Genomic DNA, 24,493 nt, shown 5'->3' with positions numbered 1-24,493 from the left:
TACTTATACACACACACACACACACACACACACACACACACACACACACACACGCATATCCACACAGTACCTTCAACCTCTGTAGCCTTGGAATCCAGGCAATATTGATCTGGAGAAGACTTTCTTCATGGTTCCCTGAACACATCCATAAGTCCCACAAGACCACTGGCCATTACAGCTTCTGTAGCCTTTAAAAAATTTTAATTGTAATTTTTAAAGGGGTTACAGTTACATATGAACTGTAATGGGAACATTTCTTTTGGATGGTGTCTCCTCTTCTTTCCTTTTCTCTCAGTTATTCCCACCCATCCCCACCAACAAGTTGTATGGTTCTTTTACAACCTAGTAGTTAGTGAGTACCACTCCTGCATGTATTTGTTCACCCTTTGTCTGTAGTATCTTGAAGCTGATTCACTCTGTGAAGCCTCCCTAGGGAGCTACATTTCCTCAATGAAAGCCCTAAAATGAGGTGGGCCTGTGTTAACAGGAGAAAGGCTGGAAGTGAGGTGTATGCATTCTTGGTCAGTAGGCATTAAAACACCAGAGAAGGCAGGTTGTCTTGCAGAAGGCAAAATCTTTTGTTTTTCAGAAAGATATGGAGTTCATTGAATCAACTAGCATCCGAGCCTTAATGGCTGAGTGATCATGACTTCTTTTTTCCCCTCTTCATTTTTAATTTCTCCACTTCCTCTGTCTAACCATTTTTTGGTTGCCTTCTACATTTATCCTTTATTCCAGATAGTTTAATCAGCCCTACCTCATCAGCTTCCTGGGAATCCTGTCCACATCTTTTTAAGAGTAACCATGTTTTTTTAAAAACAAAAATTGACTTTAAAATTAATGAAAGTTCAAAACTGCCGTAGCAAAGCTCTTTGTAGTATTTCAGAGAATGATGTAGAGGTTTAACTTGAAGAAGGTCTATGGAGCCACACAGAAGTTACCCAGGGGCTACCTGGGAAGGAAAGACTATAGTTTTTAGCTTACTCTTCTTCAACTTTACGGGAACTCTGCCTACCAGGGCGGGATGATTGGAATATAAACAATGTTGGAAGAGCCTGGCCTTCTTAATAAATAACACCATAACTTTTTTGACGATGACATGCAAAGGCTTATCATTTAATTGAGAGAGCAGAAAAATGTCAAATTTATATTGATACCTCACCTCTTTGATTGGCAGCTAACTCCTGAGAACAAACAGACCCCAGCTTAGCTCAAGCAGGTACTGCATCCACAGGCAGGGTTAATCCCCCATTTGATCAACACTTCTGATGGGCAAGACCTAACCTTGTGGCATACAAGCTTCCTAATGCTCCAGTGCCCAGGAATTCAGCAGTAGCTCCATTTCCTGCCATTCATCCTGGACATTGCTGGCACAGCAGGCTCCTCCCTTGGCTGGTATTCACTTGGCCCATGTCCCAGGCCCGGGAGCCCTGGCTCAGTTTTTAACAGGTCTGCCTGGAAGATGTTTTATTCTGTGATTTCCTGGGAGTAGTGACTTTTCCTGGGTATCAGAGGCTCTGCTGTGCCTCTAATCTCTTAACAGCTTGGAGAGGTACTGAGTGGAGGCTAGCAGACTGCTTGCTTAAGTGAAGTCCCTCTCTTTAGCACTTTTTGTTTACCACAGAACACTTGGCACCAGCAATCACAGGCAGGTGAGACCAGCGCTTATCTGACCCCTACCTTCCATTGTCCAGCAATCACTGTGTGATGCCTCGTTTACTCCAGTGTGGCTTTCCCTGCCTCATCAATGACTGGTGTCTTCACATGTTAGTTTGTCCCAATAGAGTACAAACTAGCCACAGCGTTTAGATTACTGGAGAGAAGAAGCTACAAACACAGCTATGTCCACTCAGAAAGGGAAGAAGAGGAAGAAGAAAATGGTATATGTTAAATTTGAGATGCTAATCTGAAATACCAACAGTGCTCTTCTGATTAGGTTACCCACGGAATTGAGTATGCAGATGCTCCCAAGCCTCTGCTCTCAAATGTCTTTGATGCATTGTATGACTGCAGGAAGACACAGATAGTCCAGATCATCTCTCTGAAGTATTAATCACCGTTTCCTCTTTCCTGTTTTGAACCAAGAAGTTTTTTTAAAAACATGTATTGTTTGAGTACAACATGTAGGATGCGCTCTTTGGCATCATGTAAATATTTATTTAATGTTTAAAACACCCTGATATGAAATGTTCCTTTCACTTGAAAATAGGATGGCTTGTTATTCTTATCAAAAATTAAAAATAATAAAAGGCGTATCTCTTTGATTTGCATTACCTAATTTTGTTTTATTTTCCTTACATAGAGCTTGCTTTAAAAAAAAATAAGCCCACTGAGTAAAACCAGAGAATTATTACAAGAAAAAATTAAGTAAACTCTCCCAAGGTCAAGCTCTGACAAGTGTTCACTCCAGGACAGTTCAGTGCTGCCCAGACCATTATGGGAGCTGAATTGGTTATGCATCAATGCCTCCTCATAGGCAAGAAAACAAAGGCCCCTAGAGTAAATGGTTACGCAAGGACATTTTTCCCTGGCAAAAAATCCATCCTGTCTCTCAACATATAAGTCAACCATACTGCACAAAGAAGACACAAAGGAGCTCAAAGCTGGGCCTGCTGATGCACCCCTGTAATCCCAGTACTTGGGAGGGGAGGCAGGAGAATCATGAGTATAAGATCAGTCCAGTTTATATAGTGAGAATCTACCTTAAAAACAAATATACAAGCTGTACAATAGGGAGTTCAGAGAAGAGACCCCCACAGCACAACTACTTATGCCAAAGACTTCTGTGTGTTCTGAACATGGAGAATGGGTGACTGCCCATCCAACAGTGAGCAATGACAGTGGCGTCCAGAGAGGCTGCCTGTTAGTGAGGCTGATGCATATTTGGCATTCCTGGCCAAAAATACCTTGGAAGGACATTTTAGAATCCAGGAGTACAAACGCCAGAGGTTCTTAAAGAGTCCCTGATTACTGGGTGTGTGCTGGTGATTCACCTCTGTAATCCTAGTTACTCAGGAGGCTGAGATCTGTCTGCCTAGACTGGCTTTAAACCAAGATCCTCACATCTCATCCTTGTGAGTACCTAGGATTGCAGGTGTGAGCCACCAGCACCTAGCACTAAAGATCATTTAATAATAATATAAGCCATTCTGTCCTCCAGTTATCATAGTGTTGTATCATTCTTTCATGTTGCTTTCAACTTGCAGACCATTTTGTGTGTGTGTGTGTGTGTGTGTGTGTGTGTGTGTGTGTGTGAACATAGGACCTGGGCTCTCTCTTCTTCCCTCCCTCCCTCCCTTTTCTCTCTCTGTCTGGCTCTGCCTCTGCCTCTGTCTCTGTTTCTGTCTCTGTCTTTGTCTCTCTCTCTGTGTCTGTCTCTTTCTCTCTCTTTGGTTGGTCATGGGGCTTAAACTAGTTCTCTGCCACTTGAGCCACGGTGCCTACTTCTGGTTTTCTGGGTGCTAATTGGAAATAAGAGTCTCAAAGACTTTCATGCCAGGGATAGCTTTGAGCCCTGATCCTTAGATCTCAGCCTCCTGAGTAACTAGGATCACAGGTGTGAGCTCCAGTGTCTGGCTTCAGATATATTTTATATAATGTTACCATGAATTTTGCATTTACAATATTATGCCCCATTTCTTCATTTTGCTCTGATTTTGCTAACACATTTTAAATCACTATAGATGTAATATAATCATGTCTTTAGATTATTCTAATCATGTCTTTAGACTATTCTCCTCATTAGCTAAAGCAGATAAATGGGAACTGATGAAACAGAAGTTATAACTATATAGCTTTTAGTTTCTGCTTAATTATTAATGTAGAGTTAATTCCTAAGGAACTGCCAGATTAAAAGATGTAACAGTCTGTAGTATTTACAATGCAATGTAATATTGCTTTCTGAAAGTGTATGCCAACTGTCATGTCCTCTAATAATGAATGAAGAAGTCAGTTTTCTGGTACCTTTGTTAATAATGGGCAGCATTTTAAAACAAGTATGTTGCTCTACTAATACGTCAAAGATATTCTGCTTTGCAGTTTTAAAAATCTCTAACAAGAGTGTCTATTTTGCATTTCTCCTTCTATAAATGTTGTATCACTAATCATTTTACAGAATCTTGATCAATATGTTTGAGGTCCTTGATACACAGATCAATGTGATATTCTTCCCATTTAATCTGACTCCAATTGGCAGGAAATAAACAAATTTGAGTTGTGGAACATTCTGTAGGACAACACCCTCTACTGTTTATGATTGTCTCAATAGAAAAGGAAATGGTTTTACACTAAGAACACTAGAGAAGCTTGGCAACCAAATGCAAAACACAAGATCTCATTAGGTCTTGGATTAAAAAATTTTAGAACTATAAAATAATTTGGGGGCATTTAAATATTAACTACATATTAGATAATGTTGCATTGGTATTAAATTTCTTGATTCTTATATTGAACATACTAGGAGAATATCTTCATTTTCAAAGGTAAAGACTGCATTATTTAAGCATCAAATGTCATTACATTTACAACTTTCAGATGGTCTAGCAAGCTGCATATTATACACACATATGCATATATATATATAAACATGTTATATATATATATATCCAGTGCAATATTATAGTATATGGTAAGTTATATGACATGGACTGGGAATGTGGCTTAGTGGTAGAATGCTTGCCTAGCATGCATGAAACCCTGTATTTGATTCCTCAGTACCACATGTACAGAAAAAGCCAGAAGTGGTTCTGTGGCTCAAGTGGCAGAGTGCTAGCTTTGAGCAAAAGAAGCTCAGGGACAGTGCCTGTGCCCTGAGTTCAAGTCCTAGGACTGGCAAAATAATAATAACAATAATAATAATATTTTAATAGGATTACTTTTTTAAAGTTACATAACACATAAGTAGATCATTTGCATATATATATATGCACACAGTTTTCTCACATCACTTGATATATTAATCCCACCATATCCCCTCACTAACCCCATTGTAGGAGCTGTATTTTATTTAATTAGGTTATTTTTATGAGAAGACTTAATAAAAGATCTACCCTCTTAGCAATTTTCAAAATTTTTTTTCAAGTCCTGGGACTTGAACTCAGGGCCTGAGTGCTGTCCCTGAACTACTTTGTGCTCAATGCTAGCACTCTGCCATCTGAGATACAGCGCCATTTCTGGCTTTTTTGGAATAGTTTGTTGGAAATAAGAGTCTCACAGACGGGGCCGGGAGTTTGGCCTAGTGGTTAAAGTGCTTGCCTAGCATGCATGAAGACCCGGGTTCGATTCCTCGGTACCCCACATACATAGCAAAAAGCCAGAAGTGGTGCTGAGGCTCAAGTGGTAGAGCTCTAGCCTTGAGAAAGTCCAAGGACAGTGCTCAAGCCCTGAGCTCAAGCCCAGGACTGGCAAAAAAAAAAAAAAAAAAAATTGTCTCACAGACTTTTCTACCAGAGATGGCTTGGAACTGTGATCCTCAGATCTCAGCCTCCTGAATAGCTAGGATTACAGGCATAAACCTCAAAAGCCTGTCTAAAAATTTACGTTTATATTATTTTTTACTGTAGAGACTACACTGTACTGTTGATTTCTAGGGCTTGTTCATCTCACATAACTGAAGATTGGTACCATCTGACTAATACACCCTGATTGCCCTTCCTTCCCCACCAAGCTCTGACAAGTACTTTTCTCCTCCCTGCTTCTATGGATCTAACTAGTTTAGAATCTCACGTAAGTAGTATCAGGTAGTATTTGTTTTGTGACAGGCATACTTTACTTAACATAATGTTCTCTAGCTTCATGTATACTTCCCCAAATGGTAAGAATCCCTTCTTTATTGACTGAATAAAACTCTATGTATGTACTACATCCCTCCTTCTCAGTTTATCCGTCTGTGAACACATATTTGTTTCTATGACTTGTTTCCATGAATAATGATGTGGTAAACATGGGAGTGGATATTAACTTCAAAATCCTGATCTCGGTTTCTTTTGATGTATATACAGAAGTGGGGATAAAGGATCATTTTATAGTTCTACTTTTAATCTTTTTTTTTTTTTTGCCAGTCCTGGGCTTGAGCTCAGGGCCTGAGCACTGTACTTGGACTTTCTCAAGGCTAGCACTCTACCACTTGAGCCTCAGCACCACTTCCGGCTTTTTGCTATGTATATGGTACCGAGGAATCGAACCCGGGTCTTCGTGCATGCTAGGCAAGCACTCTACCACTAGGCCAAACTCCCGGCCCCCTACTTTTAATCTTTTGAGGGATCTCCATGCTGTTTTCTACAGTGGTCATGCCAATTTACAGCTCTGTCCATCACTCTTCCCTGCCTGTGGGGGGCAAGGCTGAGGATGCCCTCCCCAGGTTCCCAAAACATGTAGAACAGTGGTGCTTCACCAGCTGTGAGGTCTAGTCCTGTTTCCTGTAGGTAGCTTCCCACAGTGGTCTCATTCAGAGCAATAGGTGTGTCTTCTGTTTCTTTTGCTTCTGTTTCCCTCTCTTGAACATAAGATCTGACTTGAACAGGCAATGTGCATGTGCAATCGGAGTAATAGAAACCTTTGGGGATGTTTCCTTCAGATCCCCTCTTATAGAAGTGTGCTCCCCCCTTGGCTCACTGCCCTCCCCAACCAGCACTTACAACCTCAAACCCTGCAGGTGTCCACCCTCCCTCCAAGTTGTCATTACAAATAAAAGCAGTTGAATGCATTGGTTGCCACATTGCCCTATTAAATCAGTGTAAACACAATTGAGAACATTTCATGGCTGGTTGTTCCTATGAAAAGCTGAGCAACAAGGCTCTCTGGGAGGACTCGATTCAGCATTATGCCAAATTCCTTTGAGAAAATTAAATTGGACTTAGCACCATTTTAACCGAAAATAGAGATTTGCAGGATGCAAACAACTAGTAAATTTGTAAATCAGATGGCATTTTAAGTGCATTAGGAGCTGACTTGCTGCAGAAACATATTCTGTGTGGAGTTTTTAGAAAGAAGGGAAAGACGCTTCTAACCAAAGCACTGCTATCTCTTGACCTAGAATGCCCCAGACTGAAATTTGTGGATTCAATTTTTGTACATCAGCTCTGTATAACTATTAAATAGATCTAATTTTTAGTTATTTTTATTTCATTGCTTGTAAAAGTGGGTCTTTCTAAATATAGTAAAAGTAGAAGGGGGACATACAAACCACCAATAATTGTGTATGTAACATCATGCTTGCTGTGATTCTAGGGTGTGAGAAGTAGGCCAGTGGACAAGGCCTCTAGGCTGTGCAAAAATGGAAGGTGTTACACTCTCTATAACCAAAAAGTAGTCAATGACAGATACTTTTTTTATTAAAGAATTTATTAACATTGATTTTTACATCATATTTCAAGTGATGTGTTTAACAAACAAATATTCAAGAAGGGAATCTATCTACAATCACTGGCACTCAATTTTTAGAACATAATCAAAATTGGGCTAAGGGTTTGTATATCATAGATACATATTAATCTATGTAATAAAACATTTTGTCTATAGAGTCATACGTTTTTATGTCTGTGTAGTTGTGTTTCTATTTCCCATACCATGTCCATAGCATTGGGTATTCAAATATTGAGTCCTCTCTCTTGTACTGTTTGGATCTAGCTGCCACATATTAAGGATATCATGCACCTTTTGTTCTTTTGGTCTTGACTTGTCTCACTCAACATCATTCACTCTAGATTCATCCACTTCCCTGCAAATGCCATTATTTTATCTTGTCTATTGGCTATGTAGAATTCCATTGTATATATATACCACATTTTCTGTATCCATTCATCTGCAGTAGGGTATCTGGATTGTTTCCATCCCCTGGCTATTGAGAATAGTGCAGAGATAAACATAGCCGAGCAGGTGTCCTTATCATATCTTGGGTTATAATGTTCAGGGTAGATGTCCAGAAGTGGTATGGCAGGATCGTAGGGAAGGTCAATTTTCAGTAATGACAGATACTTTTTTAAACAACTACCACCAGTTAAAACGGTAACTGAATGTCTGTCAGGGAGTGGATAGGTAATTCAGCAGTAGAAAGCTTGTCTAAGAAGTACCAGGCCCTGAATTCCCTCCTTAGCACTGTAAAAACAGGAGTTGGGCAAAGGAAATCCAGACAGGCTGGAGGCCAGGAAGTAAATGCCTTCCCTGGGTCATCTAAGGCTGTTTTGGAAGACTAAGGCACAATAAGTAACCGCCTCTTCACCTGGAGCCCGCTGCTCTCAGTACACACTTGGTGTTTTGGTTGGTCCTCAGGATCAACCTTTACCTTCTTCAGTTTGGGGTTTTTCCCTTCTTGCTTTACTGAGCAAACCCAGTATCCATGGATTAAGCAACTGTGTGTGTCATTCATGTGCTCCTCCACTGAAGGACACTGTTGTGGAAACTAGTTTCTTCCCTGAGGCTCACACTATTTGGGTAAGAAGTCAGGCATGGTTCATGCAGGAAGTGTTAGGAGACACGGAGCTTTTCTGGTATGTTCTAAGCTGAGTGATCAGGATTATGCAAGCCTGTTCACTCTGTCCTTGGGGAAGCCACAGGCAGAGAACACCACTCTTCCCATATTGAGATCCATTTGGCTGAGAGCTTTGGGACTCATAGGGAGTTCGAGCTGTTCCTCGGAGCAGAAGGGAATGGAACACTGGCTGCTTCCTTACTCTCTGTGCTCCCATCTGGGTGCTACCACTTAAGCGTTGTGTTAAAAAGACTCCATTACTTATGCTCTCCATTCCTTAGCTTATCTATTTGTAAAATGGATCATAGTGCCCTTCAAGTAGCATTGTGGTAATATTCAGTGAGTTGCTACACATACTACTCATAGTAACAGCCAGAGGGAACTTACAGCTTGTTGGCTATTGCCACTGTCTTAATGGAGTTAGCCATAATAAGTTACCACAGACTGTACACTCACTGTTCATTCGTCACAATTCAAGAGCCTGGAAGCCTGAGCTTCAGGCACCAGGATGGTGGGGGCCTGGTGAAGATTCTCTTTCTATGTGTGCTCCTAAGAGAAAGCACAGTCATGCGTCTTCCTCTTATGGAGACTTGAGGGCCGTGATGAGTACGGGGCGAGATTATACCCTCATGACCTCATCCAGTCCTAATCACGACAGGAAATGTTCATTTCCAAGTATGATAACACTGGGGCTTAGCATAGGGACACTGGTATTTTCATGACCATCTATTAGTTCTTGAAAGGAGTGCTTAGGCTTGGCAAAATCTCACAGTGGAGGGGTAGTGGAGGTAATATGGTAGTGGGTCTTGAATCTTTGACAGACTGTTTGCTTTCATGGTGTTCCATGTCCTTCTCTTTTTGGCCTTGGAAGGAGAACTGATTGTTTCCAATGTTTCATGGATTCCTTTCTACTACTCATGTGGTCAGCAGTATAGCCTCAGTTACTGAGCGAGTTGTCCATAGTTGTGCAAAGTCATGCTAAGACTTTAAGTCTTTAAGTCTTTGGACCCTCCGGCTTGGAGGGGGTTGACAGGAGAGTTGAACTGGGGAGCAGAATTCAGATGAAATAGGCTCTGAGGACATAGATGGGACAAAGTAGGAAGAACTGCATTCTGGGTCTGACTGCAGAAGCAATGCTTCTGCTGAACCCCTCCAAGAAGCATGAAGGCCGCCCCCACCCTGCCCATCTCTGCTCACCTGGGGGTATGGTAATCCTGCAGCAAGAGGGGATTGTTAAACTGAAGTAACCCATGCTGTTTTCTTCTCTCCAGCCCCTAAAGACAATGAAGAACGCGTGTTCAGGGAGCGCATGCGCCCCAGGAAGCGGCAGGGGGCCGTCAGACGCAGGGTCCACCAAGTCAATGGCCACAAATTCATGGCCACCTACCTTCGGCAGCCTACCTACTGCTCCCATTGCAGAGATTTCATCTGGTAAGCTCCTCCTGTGGAAACCTCTAATCTGGAATGTCACACGTGTCAGAAATGACAGAAGGATAAAATGGATGGCCTCTAGCTGGCAAAGTGGTGAGAAAGCAGGGATGTAGTTGGAGATGATACATTTCACTTAAAAATACTGGTTTCAATAAAAAGGGAACATTCTCATAAAAGTTAATAATGGGTAAAGAAATGATTCTCTCCTAGACACAATCATTGTATTTTAATTTGAAATGAAGGAAAGATTTCTCTAAATGTAGCTGTATATTGAGTGTGATCTTTGGAAGATGGTTCCATAGTGTAAATTTGAGATCTTTTTACAAGTATGATTTTGAAGGTTAAGAGATAGCTAGCACTCAGTAAGGAAAGAATATTGCCCTCCTTGAATCTCAACACAATACAAAGCTGACATAAGCCTTGAAGAATTTGATAACAGCAGTAAAAGTTTCCTTTAGTTAAATAGATTATAGAAGACCAAAGGTTCAAATAGGTTATATGGGTTTAATTAAATAAGTATAGGTTTCCCAGATTTTAAATTTTACTGGAATTGGTTACAGAAAAAAAGTAACTTTCACTATGTATTTTGGAAAAAAAAATGCAAGTAGCAAGCTGGCTCATGCCTGCAGTCCTATCTACTCAGGAGGCTGGGATCTGAGGAATATAGTTTAAACCAACCTGGGCAAGAAAATCTGAGACTCTATCTCCAAAAAGGCTAGAAGTGAAGCTGTGGCTTAAGTGACAGAGCACTATCCATGAGCAAAAAAAACTAAGGCACAATGCTCAAGGCCTGAGTTCAAGCTCCAGTACAACAGAAAAAGAAAATAAAAAAAAAAAAAACCAAAGTAGCAGTGATGTGCTTTATTTCTGATTACTGAGGAGTTTTCTTGAGGGTGATTTTATGTGTTACATATTATATGGCGATGATTTGATTCTTAAGAGCCTACATATTTATATTGTTCAGACTTTACAACTAATAATGGCATTGTGTATTATTGTGATATTTTACTTAAAAAACTGAATCTTTGTTTTTTAAAGATACATGCTAAATTATATTCCATGAATTTTTATGTGTGATATTTATTATACAATAATCTTAGAAGAAAAGAATAGTCTGGGTAGAGAGGATTTAGATATAGCCCATGTGGTCGATAGTTGGAGCTTTGTGTTTGGCACAAAGGACCCATTATATTTGCCATTCCCATACATACTTGCATTTACATAATGCAGTTAAAAGAAAAAAAAAGAAGCTATTTCTGCTGTCTGCGACACAGAAGTTCTCAGTAAATGTTCTAACTGTGCTATGACCAGATGAGGTCCCAGAGAGCAGCAACACCTGGAGTGGTTAGAAAGGCTAGCTGGGGGGCCAGGGGTTTGGCCTAGTGGTAGAGTGCTTGCCTAGCATGCACGAAGGCCAGGGTTCGATTCCTTGGTACCACGTACATAGAAAAAAGGCAGAAGTGGTATTGAGGCTCAAGTGGTAGAGCTCTAGCCTTGAGAAAGTCCAAGTGCTCAGGCCCTGACCTCAAGCCCAGGACTGGCAAAAAAAGAAAAAAGTCTAGCTGGGGGAGGCACCATTTTTCCTTCTCTGCTGACTGGGACTTTGGTAAAATGGAGGGCATAGGCCTTTTATGTGATGGAGGAGGATGCAGACACTAGTGATGGAGTTGGAGGAGGAATTTTAACGAATATCTATCACACACTGGGTCCTATCTTAAGCACAAAAAGTGTCTAATTAAATCTTCCCACTATGTTATGTACTATTAACCGTGTTTTATTAACAATGCTGACATTCAGCTTTGCTAAATGAAATGACAAAGGAACTAATCTGATATCTTCTAGCTAGGAAACGACAGAGGCACAATTTCACCCAGGTTAGCCTGACTTAAAGCTTATGATTTTTCCTGACATCCGACCAATCTTTCTGGCAGTTGGACTCACCAAGTTGAGTCTGATGTAGACATGGCCAGCACATTTGGTTTCCACTGGAAGAGCTAGTAAGGCCATGTTTCAGTCTGAACCCAGCCAGGGGAAGAGCACCAAGGATTGCTAGATTCCTGGAGTGTCTCGCAGTTGCTTATCTTGTATTTGGGATGCTACAAAACAAAGTGCTGGCATTGGCATGGATATCTGACATGACGCAGCTCAGAGAAAACCCAACAGAGGCAGTAAAATCTCACTTCCAGCCATTGGTACTTCTCATTCCCAGCACAGATGCACCATTTCCTCTCCAAAACTGTACTTTAGTCATGAATTAAGTAGTTGACTGCACAGACTGAATCTCTTCTAACCCATGGGGAATACTCTCCCACTGTAGGCCCTGGGGTATATAGTTCCCCCTGTTGGACTGGGGGCGCAGATATCCTCTTGGACCTAATAGGGGAGAGCAAGTAAGGCCGCGTATCAGTATTCAAACCTCCCCCGGGGTCACATGAATTGACAAGTACACTGAGGACAAGGTTGGTTTGATAATTTGTTTCCTAATTGACTTCCCCCCAGTTACTTCACTGTAACCATGAAAAGATCCTGAGTATAGACTACTTATAGTCTTTGGGATGCTCAAGGAATATGTTGTCAGCCTGAGCTCTTCTCTACCATCAGAAATCCTTCAGAGCATGTTCTGGTGCTGGGAGATGAGAAATTCTTATTTTATCCATGTGGAAATGGATGTTGATCAGTGCCTGATCAGAGTAGGCAGGACCATGTATAACTTTACAGGTCACTGCTCCCACTGACATGACTGTCTGCTCATGAAACCAAACCCCAGTGCTGGACAGAACCTTGTATCTGATCCAAGCCCATAGTCTGTGGCAGATGGGGACATGTGAAGTCACCCTGCAAGTGGCAGTAAGTCACAGTGCTCAAGAGATTCCTCAGTCCCCAGTATAATCTGGGTAGTGGCCAGAATTGTGTGTGTGTGTGTGTGTGTGTGTGTGTGTGTGTGTGTGTGTGTGTGTGTTTGTATTTAATAAAGTTTTATTGTCTTAAAGGATTATGTTCTTTTTTTCAGGGGTGTCATAGGAAAGCAGGGATACCAGTGTCAAGGTAAGGTGGTCAGTCATGGCAGATACCATAGCAGGAAAGTTTGCTGATTTTCTTAGCCTGTAAACATCAGTATTTCTTTCTACTTAAGTTCTGGTGGCAAAGTTTTGGAAATGCTTTAGAAGTATTCCATAAGACCTATGGCAGAAGAGGCATGACTCTTCTTGGATTTTTATCAAAACCTGATTAAATCTTAGAAACGTTCTCTCTCCACTTGTCACTCAGTTTCCCGTTATTTTGCCCTTTGCAGTCTGCACTTGTGTGGTCCACAAGCGATGCCATGAGCTCATCATTACCAAGTGTGCTGGTTTAAAGAAACAGGAAACCCCTGATGAGGTAAATATTTGTAACACTGGAATGCTGAGCTTTCTTCCCGCCAACCTCTCCCTTTGCTGCTTCCAATGTGATCCCGAGAAAATCTTATCTCTCCTATATCCTCACCACAGTCTTCATTGTGTTGACCAGAAATGAAGGAATTTCCATGGTCTTTTGGCATGACAATCTATGGAATGAGCAAAGCTCTAGGTTTTATCTCTGCATATTTATCCCAAGAGTAGTCACAAGGGAAATATGCATTCTTACTTTAGTACCTCATAAGAACCCTTAAGTAACAATATAATGAGTCTATGGTTCCTCCCACGTAGATAATAAACAGAGATATAAGCGTAGCATACAAGAAGGAACTTTGTTTTTAGTAGGAAACTAGAGAGGAATGAGCAATTCAAAGAATATATATAGACTTGAGACCGAGTGGGCACAGTGGCCTCACTCTTCCTGAGGGGTCAGAAAGGCAAGCAGGAGGTTGACAGGTAGCAACAGAGTGTTCACAAATGAGCACACGTAAGCTAGGAACCTAGGGTGGGCCGGCCTCAATTGTTTTTAATAAGTCCAGAAATCTAATTAACCCACTGCTCCTCAATCAAGTATCACTAGCATCCTGGTCCCATGTCCTTAGTGGCCACAGCCATCTCCATTAGCCATCTCCATCTGAATCATTGTTTGTCCTATCTGAGGACCACATTCTCCTCAATACTGATGAAAGCACTTGCTGACATCTCCTGGGTGGCTCTAGGGTGAGATGCACCGTGCAGACTATGCTGCAGTTATAGAGAAGCCTGAGGTGCCAGAGGGGAGCAGCCTGGCCTTGCCCATCAGCTCATGTCACAGGCAACAAGCCAGGGACACAGGGAGTGAAGTCTGGGCCAGGAGAGAGTTCTCCCTGTTCTGTCTATCAGGGCAGCTTCCAGAGCCCAGCAGACCATGCTTGCTGGGGGAGCCCTATAGGGATCCCCTCGCTAAGTCTAAGTTCTGGCCTTAGAGGAGCGAGATGCTGACCACATGTTTAATTGTCCCTGTAGGTGGGCTCCCAGCGGTTCAGTGTCAACATGCCACACAAGTTTGGGATCCACAACTACAAGGTCCCCACCTTCTGTGACCACTGTGGGTCCTTGCTCTGGGGCCTCTTGCGGCAGGGTTTGCAGTGTAAAGGTGAGTTTTCTTCTTGCTCCTCTTACCTACATGTCCACCTGCTCTGTTTCTTCTCATCTTTACAAAATCTCTTTGATTCTGTTCTGTGTGGGTTAGCTTTGAAAGTAAGCTTAGCTTTGACTGGAGTTCAAACCCTTGTGAAACTCTCAATCCTGATGGTGCACCTGTTAAAACCTCTCTACTGAGACCACCATGACTGTGTGAATAGAAACATGGAAGAACAAGAGGTATGTGTGTGCCTCTTTGGATAGCTGAGAAGTTGGGAAGAGGAGCCTTCAAAGGTATAGATAGAACCAGGCACTGGTGACTCATGCCAGTAGTCCTAGTTACCCAGGACTGAGATCTAAGGGTCATGGTTCGAAGTCAGCCAGGGAAGAAAAGTCTGTGAAACTCTTATCTCCAATAAACTGCTCAGAAAAGCTAGAAGTGGTTCTGTGGCTCAAGTGGTAGAGCACTAGCCTTGACCAAAAAGAAACTCAGGAATAGTGCCCAGGCTCTGAATTCAAGCCCCAGGACAGACACACAAAAAAGTATTGATGGAATGTATATCCTACAAATTTAAGAAGCATGAGGGAAAGGATGGGTAAGAGGAGGGATGGGAGAGAATGGTGAGAACATTGTATTCATAAACATTTGTTAAATGGCAACTCCTGTGTATAACTACTTAGAGATAATAATAATTTTTAAAAGTATAGATACATGGTGGGAGTTGGGACTCAAGTGATACCTAAAATGTGCCAGTCCTGAATTTAAAACCTAGTATTACCAAAAAATAAAAAGGAGTAATTTATTGGACAATGACTAGATGCAGCTGTGAGTATAGAGAATGTTCACTGAGATGAGGAATATACAAGGGAGGATGAAGCTGGGGGCAAATTGGAGAAGTCAAGTTTCCCCCTTTGGAGGTTTATATTAACTTGCGATGCCTGTGGAAGCTGCCAGAGTGGACCCACTGTGGGTTGTTGTCACTGTGGCCTGGAGGAGAGGGCTAGTGTGAACATTGAGATTTACACTTGGCAGTGTCTAAGTAGCAGTTACCACTGTGGAATAAATGTCCTCTTCTAAGTAAGTACAATGAATGGGAAGGAATCGAAGATGATTCCTTTGGGCAGGGCTGGATGATGTTAACCAATGTCTAAGGACGCACCTGCAAATGCAAGGAGAGAGAAGGATCTTGAGAGGAGGAAGAAAGTGGCAAAGAGCAGCATCACAGAAACAAAAGGTGTGAAGTATTTAAAAGACTTCATATTTAAATAAAAAGGAAGTGGTGAGTATTGCCCTGGGATCCTTTGAGGTTACCAAAGCAAAGACATGAGATTAGTGGTTGGAATTACTGGTTTTTAGTAAAAAAATGTATTAATTAAGGATCTATAGGGAAATCTAAATGAAGAGCCTGTCATCTCATAGATACTGAATTTTAAGAAAGCAGCCTCCTGTACTCAGATGTCACTGTTAAGCCTGGCTTGTCCTGAAGACGACAGGACCTGGGGACAGCGTCTCCAGTTTTTGTCCGAAGAAAATGTCCCTGTCCCCACTTGAGCAAAGAAGGGGAGGCTGGATATGTGTTCCCTGGAATCTTAAGGAACACAAGGCTATCAGGATACTCCTACTCAAGGCCTGGGAGGCAAAGGCTGATCAGAATTCAAGGTCTGGGGCTGGGAATGTGTCTTAGTGCTTGTCTAGCATGCTTGAAACACTGAGTTCAATTTCTTAGTACCACATAAACAGAAAAAGACAGAAGTGGTGCCACTGTGGCTCAAGTGGCAGAATGCTAGCCTTGAGCAAAAGAAGCTCAGAGACAGTGCCCAGGCCCTGAATTCAAGCCCTAAGACTGGAAAAAAAAATAGCAAGAAAAAGAATTCAAGGTCCCCAGCAAGAGGTCACACATCTTCCCTCTTTGTCGTGTCTGTGGCTGTTGCCTTCATGTTGCTCTTCTCTGTCTCTTGCTTTTTCAAATACACTTTGGTTGTTTAGAATGATTTTGGAGCCATGGAAAACCTGATAACATAGTGTAGGAAGACTCTCTGTACACCCTCTGCCCTGTGTGTCACATTCCCACCACAGGGGTGTGTCTTTAGCATTGATGGACATGCAGTGACACACCACTCAAATCCAGAATTTAAAAATAGGGCGTTGCACATTCTGTGGTTTTGGATGAATGTATAATGAGACATACCTGCTATTATACTACCTTATGGAGTAGTTTGCCCTCTACACCTTTCTTTATTCTTTTGAGTGGCACTGGAGTTTGAATTCAGTGCCTCTCATTTGCTAGTCAGGCACTCTGCCAATTTAGCCATGCCCCCAGCCTTGGTGTTTTAGTTATTATTCAGATAGAGTCTCTCTCCCTCTTTTTTTTGCCTTGATTGTCTTTGGACCACAATCCTCCTATCTATGCCACCTGTCTAGTGGGGATTACAGGTGTGCTCCACCATGGTCAGCCCCCCCTTTCTACTTCCTCTTTCCATTCTCACCTGACCTAATTCTTCTTGATTCGGTGGCCTTCTTACCCTATGGAGAGACAGAATGAGTGGAAGAAGCAAGTATGCCTGATTTTGTCCAGCACTAAGCCCAAGTTGCTATTTTGATGATAATTTACACATCAAGACATAGCATCCTATGTTGGGTTTCAGTGGGAGCTGATCTATGTCTGGCTCTAATCACAGCTCTACTCTGCTCTCTTGTTTGGGAGATTCAGCCAGGTTCTCTCCAGTGCTGAGGCCCTGTGTCCTGCTGCCAGCTGTGATCAGTCATTTGGTCTGATGCTTTGTGGCTTCAGCTTTGCTGCCAGTTTCATGCCTGAGCACAGGTTCCAATGTTTCCAGCCAAAACAAGTTTCTCAAGAGCTGAGCCTAGAAGGTCGGATCTATGAGATGGTCTTGGCTGGTCACGTTCCCCCTTCAACCAAAAATTGTTTGAAGCATATAGGAGTCCATGCTGTCACCACACCTGCCTCAGTTTTCTTGTGTCATGGTCAACTTTACCTGTATTCCCTAGACCCATTAGAACTTTTCAAAGTATTTTCAATGTCTCTACCTCATGTTATCTATGTAACTGATGTGTAACTAGGAAATTCTCAAATATTAAGACAACTACACATCTCTCCCGGGGAAATAGCAGACATTTAAAAAAGTAAAAATAAATTCTTCTAGAAAAAACATCTACTTTTGTACATCTGCAAGCCTGAGTTGTCAGGCTGGACAGGTCTGGTGTTTCAACACCAGGGGGCGCCAGTGATTAAATTATATGGACAAGTTAGTTGCTAGTGCAAGAAATCCTTGATTCTTTCATTGTCTAGTTACCACAGAGACATAAGTGGAGTTGGTGGGCATAGCAGGTTGCTGTTGCTAAGAGGAAAGGGCTGGAAAATTCCAAGCAGAGAGCTATTGCCTGGATGATCAGCCCACACATTTTCAGCCATCAGTAATAATGGTAATCAGTCTGGCCATGGTAGAGCTTTCTATACCCCTGGAACAGTTCCTACTTAGCAGCTCAGAGGAACTCTCCCACCAGTGGTTGGGGTGTCTGTCCTGTCCCTTCCCCTACTTGCAGAGCAAGTAGGAAGTCTGACCCAGCCTGCTTAATTTCATTCAGGAACATTTTCTTGGTTTTAAAGTATTTTAGTAGGTTTTTGAAAAAAAAAATAGTCTTAGATTCATAGTAAAATTGTGCAAAAAGTATTTGAAATTTCCCATATGCACTCTGCCTTACACATATATGTGGCCACCACTACATCATATATAACGTATATGATATATATAGTTGTATATATTATATATTATTCTTATATACTACTAATTTCGGTGTGTTGCATCTTTCAGTTTCAATCTGTTTAAAATATTTTAAAATTCCACTTGAGATTTCTTCTTTGTGCTATTTTACAGTGTGTTGTTGGGGATTTTCCAGCCATCAGCCATCTTTGCATTGTTGGTTTCTAGTTTGATTTCATTATGGTGGTCTGAAATCAGACATGGTCCAATTTCCTTGCATTGACTATTTGAGAAAATGTAAAAGTAGCACAGTTTGGTAGTTTTGCAGAGTTAAAGCTCAGAGCTCATGCTCTGAATGCAGACTCAATCCAAACAAGTCTCTGCTTCACAAGCCCTGTTTTCCTGATTGATTACTCCTTCACAATTTCAGATTTTGCATAAAAACTGGCAATCTCCCATCTGCCTATGGAGCACACAATCTGAAGAGTACATTTCCCTTCTCTTGCACTTAAACTCTTCTTCTGGCCCAAGTTATTAGTCTGAATTCCCAGAAGAAGAGTTGGTATTTTATAGTTAACTGCTTAGGGTTCTTGAAGACAAGGAGATGAATTGCTCCTATTAGCCTAAGGGTGGGTGGCCAGCTTGTGGTACTTCCAGCTCCCATAGCTCCTCTAGGGTCCTTCTGTAGAGCTAGGACACCTGCAATCCTCAAGCCTAAACCCCATCTCCTCTCTACACTGATTTCTATAGAAGTTGCTGACCCAAGTGCAGAGTGACCCACAGCTCAGGAGCTGGTATTTAGGGATAGGTGCTTCACAGCCACTGCCAAGATGTAGCACTTGGATCTGATTCTAGCCATAGACACTTTATCCACTGGTCTGGCACAAGGTAGGCCATGAAGTCACTTGCACTTGCTAAGCAGGTGCTCTACCACTTGAATCATGCCCCAGACCTTTATGCTTTAGTTATTTTTCAGATAGGGTCTTACGCTTTTTCCTTGAGCTGGCTTCACAATGTGATCCTCTGACCAACTGTGGCCACTATGGCCACAGTTAACTAAAACAAGGGGATATCTGAACATAAATATGCCATCAACTATAGTGTGGTTCTTAAGTGTCTTCCAAAGGTACAGGTGGTAAAGTCTCGGTCCTCAGGTTAACACTGTTGGAAGGTACTGGAAACCTTTGAAAGTGGAGACTCTTAGATACCAGGACCTCATGCCTGTAATCCTAGCTACTCAGGAGGCTGAGATCTGAGGATCATGGTTCAAAGCCAGTTCAGGTAGAAAAGTCCCATGGGAATCTTACCTCTTAACGCTAAAAAGCGACATGGCACTGTGGCTCTTGTGTAGAGCCACATTGAGCACAAAGAGGCTTCAGGACAGTGCCCAGGCTCTAAGTTCAAGCCCCACAACAACAACAAAAGTCACAGTTGTTTTAAATTCCCAGTTCAATCATTCTAGTTTACCTGCCCTATCTGAATCTCATTCAGATACTCTACCTCCTTAACCTATGTTCCTATCTTTTTGTGTGCTTGATCACTTTTTCTTGATAGCCAGACAGTGCACTGGGTAGAAGGAATGATGGTGCACACAGTATGATGGAACAGTGTGTAACCTGTCATGTGTGAGTGTATGCTGTAGACTGTGACTTTGCCATCCTCCCATGGCTTGCGGTAGAATAGGGTAGCTGGAATGGGCCTGAGTTGGGCCTTGGGGTCACTTTAGATCTTTCCTTTCCCTGGTTCAGTTTAGATCTAATGAAGCTCAATGGTTCAAGCTCTGGTCAAAATTGTTTCTCCTAAGGGTAGGCCTTGTTGAGAAAAGCAGAGTGCTCTGGCCGGTTTCACAATAGATTCACTTTCCCTCCCTCTTCTGCAGGCATTCAGGCAGCTTCTTGATGGAATTGCTGTAGAATGCCTTGTGTGCTCTTGCCCCACAGCAGACTAGCAGGCATGTGGTGTGTGTGGGGGGGGAGAGAGGTGGGCAATGACACCCATTTGAGTCCAGAATTCAAGCAAATCTTTTCCAGAAAAATCTATTTAGCTGTTTTAAAGCAATATTCTGCTCTCCCCAAAAGAAATGTAAATGCAATATTTGTTAAAATTATTATGACAGTTTGTTATAAAGATAATACATTTTGCCAGGCATTGATGGCTAACACCTATAATCATAGCTACCCAGGGAGACTGAGAACTGAGGATCTAGGTTCAAAGCCAGTCTGGGAGAGTCCCAGTGAGATTCTTATCTCCAATTAACCACTCAAAAACTGGAAGTGGAGTTGAAGCTCAAAGTGGTAGAGCGCTAGCCTCAAGCAAAAGGGCTCAGGGACAGGCCCAGGTCCTGAGTGAAACCCCATGACTGACCAAAAAAAGATAATACATTTTATATAATTGTATAATATATATCTATAGTGTGTGTGTGTGTGTGTGTGTGTGTGTGTGTGTGTGTGTGTGTTGTAAAGAAGCAGCTAGAAAGATTAATCATCTGTCAGGTGGTTTGGACAATTTCATTCCTGGGTAAAGGGAGTGATAGTGGTTTTTATTTTCTTATGCTTATTTTATTTTATTTTTTTGCCAGTCCTGGGGCTTGAACTCAGGGCCTGGACACTGTCCTTGGACACTCTTTGCTCAAGGATAGCATTCTGCCACTTGAGCCACAGCACCACTTCCAACTTTTTCTGAGTATGTGGTACTGAGGAATTGAATCCAGGGCTTCATGCATGCTAGGCGAGCTCTCTACCACTAGGCTACACTTCCGGCCCCCCATGCTTAATTTTTATGCATTTTCCAAATACTAGTAGATAAACATGTATGTATTAGTTTTACATTCAGTGGGCACTAAAAGTTTGAGTTTGTAATCCTAGTTACTCTGGAGGCTGAGATCTCACAGTTCAAAGCCAGCCCAGGCAAAAAAGTCCATGAAACTCACATCCAATTAGCCACCCCAAACCTGGAAGTTAGCTGTGTATCAAGTGCTAGGCAGTAGCCTTGAGCACTAGAACTAAGGGACAGTGCGCAAGCCTTGAGTTCAAGCACCAGTACTGGCGTGTGTGTGTGTGTACAAGCATGCATGCGCGCACACACACACACACACACACACACACACACACACACACACACACAGAGTCTTTCAGTTGTGAGCATTTGGATGTCTCTTGTCCATGTTTCCTTACAGTCTGCAAAATGAATGTTCACCGTCGATGTGAAACCAATGTGGCTCCTAACTGTGGCGTGGATGCCAGGGGGATCGCCAAAGTGCTGGCTGACCTGGGCGTCACGCCAGACAAAATCACCAACAGTGGCCAGAGGAGGAAAAAGGTAAGTGGCTATTTGGTGAAGTAGTTGGAGCTCTTTTGGACTCAGCATCTCTGAGCTGGCTTCCTGAGGGTATTCTGGGGTGGTGTGGGAGATTCCTGAGTTCAAGTATTGTACTCAAAGTCATGGCCATCGTAGCACTATGCCAGGAAAGAAATCACTTGGCTCGGGCTGGGAATAGCCTAGTGGTAATGTGCTTGCCTAGCATGCACGAAGCCCTAGGTTCAATTCCCTAAAATCTTATATACAGAAAAAGCCAGAAGTGGTGCTGTGGGTCAAGTGGCAAAGTGCTAGCCTTGAGCAAAAAGTGTCCAAGGACACTGCCCAGGCCCTGAGTTTAAGCCCCAGGACTGGCAAAATAAAGAGAGAAAGAAAGAAATCACTAGGATATTGCAACTGGCCAATAAATCTAACTACACCTAAAGTGTAGTTAGATTGGGAAGAGTCTGACTTTCAAAGAACATGTAGTTTTTCTAAGTTGAGAACCATTACACTATATACACATATAGATGTTATTACACTATATACACATTTAGATATTATTAATGATATAAAGCTGAATAAGATACTGAATACATGCCAAACCAGTAGTAGATCCAGCCAGCGTCATGTTGCTCTAGTGGGAAGACCAGTGTTGCTTAGATGGGCAGAAGGGGCTTTACTGAAGAGGTGGTACTGGGATTTACTTAAAAATGTCAGTTGTATTTGGAAAGACTACAAGTTGAATTAGCTGAAAGCTCTTATTTTCCTGTTTAATTGGCAAGTGAAATCTTGACTTTGCCCTCACAATATTAATTCAGCAGCTGCTGTTGTACACCAGAGCCCCTGTCAGTCCTCAGGACCATGCCATCATTTCTGATGCTTCTGAACTTAGGAAATTTTATAAGCCTCCTTTCTTCTACTTCTTTTCAATTTCCTACGTGTGAGTGCTAATCCCAGACTTGAACTCATGGCCTAGGCATTGTCCCTGAACTGTTTTGCTCAAGGCTGATGCTCTTCATTTGAGCCACTCTATATCTGACTGTTTCAGTGGTTAATTGGAGATAAGAGTTTCATGGGCTTCCCAGCTTAGCTGGCTTCAAATTGTGACCCTCAGATCTCAGTCCCCTCAGTAGCTAGGATTATAGGAGTGAGCCATCCACGCCCAGCCACACCTCCTTTCTGATATCGTCCTTTTTTTTTTTTTTTCTCTAGCTTGTTGCTGGTGCCGAGTCCCCACAGCCAACTTCTGGAAACTCTCCATCTGAGGATGACCGGTCCAAGTCAGCTCCCACCTCACCTTGTGACCAGGGTAAGACTGAAGAGCTACATCCTCACCCCTGAACTCTGTCAGGGGAGAACCAGGAGGGTGCAAGGCCACTATAGCCAAGAATGGACTTATGCACTGAAGCAGCCTGTGAGGTCTTCATGCATCTCTTACTTATGGTGTAATTGTCATTATTTCATGTTACAATAAGGCTTTTTTGAGGGCGACCACTGGCTGACCGTGCTTTCCTTCCATTTCTCACAGGCCATGCAAGAGAGAAGGAACACACAGGGGATGTTATTGTTCTTTATGTTCCTCCCTCCTTTCCTAGTCCCCAGTGTAGGAAGAGAGGGGAGCCCAGATCCTCCTCCTGTGTCTGGCCACAGATATGTCAATATACTTGCTTGTGTTTGGTGTGATTTTCCCCCTCTCCCCCCACCCCCCACATACTCCTTGGCTCTGATCATTGAACCCCAAATCAAGGATAGGATTGAGTTGGGGAGTGGATGAGATGGATGAGTCTTAGGTAGATTGGTAGGGATAGGAAAATGAAGCTGGAAGACCTAGTTCCATACCTAATAACCCTCTTCAGCCTTGCTCCCCTTTTTCTTAAAAGATAATAAGTTCTGTAGAGATAATAAGAGTAATTTTAGAGGCAACCAAGACTTCTGAGGCTGCCCAGGGACTCACATGTTTGAAGCTTTCCCCTCTGAAGAAGAAACTCAATCATCTCTGAGAAGGGATAGATGTGTTACACCTGCAAAGCTGGAATGGTCCTCACTGAATAATATAATTTTCTTCAGCCCTTATATGCTCCCTTTTCTAATTTTATACTCACACCAGCTCTGTGCTGGCTCTGTGCTAGCACTCCATTACTGTTTATAGAGGGAGAAGTGGAAGTTTTGAAAACTGCAAAATTTTGTTTTAAGAACTAAGTTAGTGGGGACGGCAGACCTGTGCCTCTTGTATCACAGGTCTTATGCCTCCGAGTTTCTCTGGAGATCTTCATTTGTGAACTAGGCCTCCTTACTCAGAAGAAGGAACAGCTTCAAAGGCCAGAAGCCAGACCTCCAGCCATAGAATAACTGGTCTCATTTCCTTCTCATGTTGTGTGACTTCATTCCAAAGGACTTTTGACTTAGGTGGCTGCTGCTGGCTCACACCTGTATATCTAGCAACTCAGGAGGCTGAGATCAGTTTGAGGGCAGCTTGGGCAGGAAAGTCTGTGAGACTCTTATCTCCAGTTAGAAGGCCAAAACTCCAAAAATGGAGCTATGGCTCAGTGAAAGCACTGTTTCACCAAAAGCTCAGGAACAGTGCCCAGACTTTGAATTCAAACTCCTGGATTGACACCCTCCCCCGAAAAGGGACACATTTATTGTAATTCACTTGATGGCACCCTGAAACCTCCAAGTTTGTAGGTTGTACCCTCAACTAGGGAGGGTATTTTCATGTTTCTCTTTTTAAATGTGGAGACATGCTCTAGGAGGGCGAAAGAAACAAGGTCAAATGGTGAAGAGACCTCCAAGTAAAATTCAGTGCCCATCATGGTTTGCAAGCCTGGCGCCTGCCTGGCATGCTATCTGCCTGTGCCTTTCAGCACCTCTGTTCAGCCCAAAATAGTAATCAATGTAGGTGGGAATCAATGCACTCATGACTGGAAAGGCTCTTCCCAAGACAGGTCATTATTTTTTTCATATATTTTTATTGTAATTAATAGAAGGGTTACATTATATTTGCCAGAATGAAGGTGCATTAATTCACATACGTTGATACCCTTTCTCATGTCTTGGT

The 24,493-nt window shown here is 42.4% G+C and overlaps 1 protein-coding gene across 2 annotated transcripts in view; it reads left to right on the top strand.

Moving 5' to 3' along the window:
- Prkce (protein kinase C epsilon) overlaps positions 1 to 24,493 on the top strand; it is a 479,841-nt gene that overhangs the window by 292,252 nt on the left and 163,096 nt on the right. For both annotated transcript variants that reach the window (XM_090337014.1, XM_090337015.1), the window contains exons 3-8: positions 9,739 to 9,898; positions 12,909 to 12,943; positions 13,191 to 13,276; positions 14,299 to 14,428; positions 21,314 to 21,456; positions 22,648 to 22,744. In XM_090337014.1, coding sequence (XP_090193140.1) covers positions 9,739 to 9,898; positions 12,909 to 12,943; positions 13,191 to 13,276; positions 14,299 to 14,428; positions 21,314 to 21,456; positions 22,648 to 22,744 — 651 coding nt within the window. The remainder of the gene's footprint in view (positions 1 to 9,738; positions 9,899 to 12,908; positions 12,944 to 13,190; positions 13,277 to 14,298; positions 14,429 to 21,313; positions 21,457 to 22,647; positions 22,745 to 24,493) is intronic.

Source organism: Megascapheus bottae, chromosome 7 (genome assembly GCF_031878675.1).
Source record: "Megascapheus bottae isolate mThoBot1 chromosome 7, mThoBot2.hap1, whole genome shotgun sequence".
NCBI classification, from domain to species: Eukaryota; Metazoa; Chordata; class Mammalia; order Rodentia; family Geomyidae; genus Megascapheus; species Megascapheus bottae.
This window is presented reverse-complemented; position numbering and strand designations above follow the sequence as displayed.